Source organism: Heteronotia binoei, chromosome 10 (assembly GCF_032191835.1).
Source record: "Heteronotia binoei isolate CCM8104 ecotype False Entrance Well chromosome 10, APGP_CSIRO_Hbin_v1, whole genome shotgun sequence".
In the NCBI taxonomy this organism is placed as follows: Eukaryota; Metazoa; Chordata; class Lepidosauria; order Squamata; family Gekkonidae; genus Heteronotia; species Heteronotia binoei.
The window spans coordinates 72,091,195-72,095,066 of record NC_083232.1 but is presented as its reverse complement, the minus strand read 5'-3'; the positions used below and the strand labels follow the sequence as shown (position 1 = coordinate 72,095,066).

The 3,872-nt window shown below is 38.6% G+C and overlaps 1 protein-coding gene across 1 annotated transcript; it reads right to left on the bottom strand.

Annotated features, from left to right (window-relative positions):
- Positions 1-1,981: 1,981 nt before the first annotated feature.
- XCR1 (X-C motif chemokine receptor 1) lies at positions 1,982-3,092 on the bottom strand. The gene has a single exon (XM_060248092.1). The coding sequence runs from the start codon at positions 3,090-3,092 to the stop codon at positions 2,037-2,039; it is 1,056 nt and encodes a 351-aa protein (XP_060104075.1). The 3' UTR covers positions 1,982-2,036.
- Between the last annotated feature and the right edge of the window lie 780 nt (positions 3,093-3,872).

Below are 3,872 nucleotides of genomic sequence, written 5' to 3'. Positions count from 1 at the left end.
AGTTGAGGAATTTGACATTTAGGAGATTCAATTAACAAACTTGTAATGGGTTATAAGGCTTCATTGAACTAGGCACTGAAACTTCTAGCATGAACTTTTGATATTGCCTTTCTTTCCTTTCTCCATGTAGAATAGCATCTCGGGGCTACCTGTGTTTCAGTCTACATCTGATTCTTCTTGGGGAGGGGCCATGGCTCAGTGATAAAAGCACCTTATTGGCATCCAGAAAGTCCCAGGTTGAATTCCTGTCTTCTCCCATTGAAAGGATCAGATAGCAGGTGGTGAGAAAGGCCCTAGCCTGAGATCCTGGAGAGGTGTTGCCAGTTTGAGAAGACAATGCAGACACTGATGGACCACCAGGGCTTTTTTGTAGCAGAAACTCCTTTGCATATTAGGCTACACACGCCTGATGTAGCCAATCCTCCAAGATCTTACAGTAGGCCCTGTAATATAAGCTCTGTAAGCTCTTGGAGGATTGGCTACATCAGAGGTTTGTGGCCTAATACGCAAAGGAGTTCCTGCTACAAAAAAAGTCCTGTGGACCACTGATCTGATTCAGTAGGGTGACAGGTCACTGAGTGACATATGCAATATACCTCTTAACCCTGGGTGCTATCAAATACCTGTTTTGTATAACAAAAGGCATAAAATTCTTTTGTCTGAAAAACAAAAACAAAATATTGTTTGACTGACATCTTCTGGTAACATTTCTGCAGATGTGAAGAGATATAACACAATAAATGTAGTTTGCTTTCTTCAGATTAATACTGAATGCACCTAAGATCATTTTGAACCATACTATGAATCTTGCTGCTACTCTCATGAAATCTCTGATTTTGTTCTTTACTGAAATCCAGAAGGACACCACTGCCATGGTTTTTTAAAACTGTCTATCATTATATGAAGGGTAGTTCTGCCTGTAACCGCTGTCCAGCCATAGAAGACTCCTTGGAATTTTGCAAAGATCACAACCGTTATTTGAGTTCAGCAACTTTATTAGAAACAGAGCAATCAAAGCGAAGTCCACCCTGTCCCACAGACTTCAGATGCTTGTTAATTATGCTAATATATATATATTTAAAAAACTTACATGTTACAAAGTAGAGAAATTTGACATTTTAAAGATTACCAATTGTATTATAAATCTAACCTTTCATAAGACAAAAGCAGCGCTTTAAAAACAAAACTATGTGTATAAGAATTTGCGAATAACATACCATTGTTGGAATGAAAGAACTAGAACTTCCTGTGGTTTGCAGGTTCAGTTCAGTTTTTATTATGATCCACAGGCTATTCAGAAGCAGAAAAATAATTAACACAATGTGAGCTTCAATTATTCTGCTACAAATTCACAGCTGATTTCTTCTTTTTAAGCCTTGAAGGAATTTCAGCTGCATTCAGATTTGCTGACATATACACAGCACAGAAACACAATTATGCATGTCATATTTTTGCATACAAAAGATGGATACCGTTCAGGTATTTTCATAGTCAGTGTGTTGAGTTTTGTTGAGACAAACAACTGTATCCATGGCACAGGCAACATCTGAGATAGGTATCACAAAGCTTTGTACATGAGTCCCTTGATTCCTAACAGTGCAATCCTAAACAGAGTCACACCTTTCTAAGTTCATCAAAGTCAATGGGTTTAGAAGGGTATATCTCTAATTAAGATTCCACCATCAATCACCAAAACATTTCAGAGAATTTGGTTTAAAACAAAAAACTCTGCCCATATTCAATTACTCTGTTTTAAAACAGGATACCCCTGACCCTTTCACACAAAGTTTTGTAAGCATCTGAAATGTTTAGGAGTAAAAAACATAAAGGAAAAAAAAACCCTGATCCTCTAGCTTGAAAATGTTTTATTTACAAATTAAATAGATAAGCTCCAAGCAAAAGAGATGATCTGTGTCTGTCTTCTGTCTCCAAGTTAAATCATTTTATATTCTTTGCAATGGAATGTTGTAAAATGAAGAGTTTTTGCAGGCCGCTGGTACAATTCAGGTGACTTATTCCATTCAGCAGCATTACCCTCAGTACATGGATCCATCCTCATATGGACCTGTATGAAAAGAATGAGCCCTTGGGCTGGAAGGTTCAAGCCTGCTGTGGCAAGAACGGTACTTCTTGCACAAGAGTTTCAGGTGCCTTCTGAATTTCACCCCGACAAAGACATAGAGCACTGGGTTGAGACAACAGTGGCAGAAGGCAATCTTGCGGCTGACGTCAAAAGCAAAGAAAACTTGCTTTCTGGATTCACAGCTTAGTTTGATGATAAGCATGTATGATGAAAAATACAGGAAACCAAACACATTGTAAGGTGCCCAGCTCAGGAAAAAGATTAGCACTATTGCAAATATGAGTCTCACAGTCCTGTGCCTCTTTTGAGATCTTGATCTCAGCAGGATCTTAAGCATCCGGATGTAACAAATGGCAATAGTAGAAAAGGAGCACAGAAAGAAAGCAATTTGCTGACACAGCTCTACAAGCTTCCAGTTGGAATTTATGTAGTCACACTGCAGTTGGCCATTGTTGTCAGTTATTACTTGGGTAAAAATGATTTCAGGGAGCACGACCAACACACTGATGGCCCAAATGGCCAGGCTCACCAGAACGCCACGTTTTTTTGTTTGTGCTCTCAAAGTTGACAAGGGATCTACCACAGACAGGTATCGGAGGATTGTCATTATGGTGAGAAAGATAATACCGCAGTAGTAGCTGATGGAGAAGATGGCACTGACGGTCTTGCAGAGGAAATCACCAAGAATCCATCCATAGTAATAGTAGACAATCCAAAAGGGCAGCGTGCAAGAGAAAACCAAGTCAGTAATGCAAAGATTAACGATGAAGAGATTTGTTAAGGACGTTAAGTTTTCGTATTTCACTAGGATCCACAAGACAAGGCTATTTCCTAGCAGACTGAAGACAAGAATCAGAGAGTACAGGATGCTGCTAAACATAGTGCTAAAGCTGTAGAGATCATCCATTTGACACCAGTTATTTTCAAAAGAGTCATTTTCAAAATAGTTATAATCATAATTATATGGCAGGGACAAGTCCTCAAAGTAGGGATATTCAGTCACATTCATTCTCAATAGTCTTGCACTCTTCTGCAGCAGGTAAGCAATGATAGCCTCTCTGGTCAAACAGTAGAACTTGTTATTGAGACAAATACACAAATCATAAGAGGCAGCAGAACAAAGTACAAGTCCAGGGAACCTTTAAGACCAATAAAAGAGGTAGTGAAATTTAATGTCAATATGCTGTTGTGGTAAATGCTTGCATTGGAGGTTTAGTACATAATTCATCAAGGTTTTCTCTGTTTCTTTTTTGATAAGCGAAAAGTGTATTTTAGTTACCACGAGATTTATTCACTTATTTCATCAAATAAAAGATTATTGTCTAACTATATTATTTGGTGTCTTCACTTTGAGCAGACATACAAAGCTACATTGGGTTTTTTTTTAATACAATGTTTTAAACCAGCAGTCTTGAAACAGAATTTTGGGAAATCCTGGACTTTTTTGAAGAGATTCCATGATACAGTGATCAATAACAGCAGGACATTTTTTGTGGTGGGGGGCTCTCCCAAGTTCTGAGGGAAGAATTGGTAGTAATCAGTGCAACTTCCAGGATCTTGTTGGAGGCAAAGAGTTACTAGCCATAAAAGTAGTCAGAACAAGAGAGATAGGTAATCTAACACCTGCTTCATTCATGAAGGCGAAAGAGGAGGTAATGAGTGGCAGAGCTCGGAAACTATACAACTTCAGATTGCAGGTGGAGGGTCACATTTGGAAATGTCTGTCAATGGTCAAAAATCCCCACAACACAGGGTGGTTTGTTTGTTTAATGCAAAGCAACATTCGAAG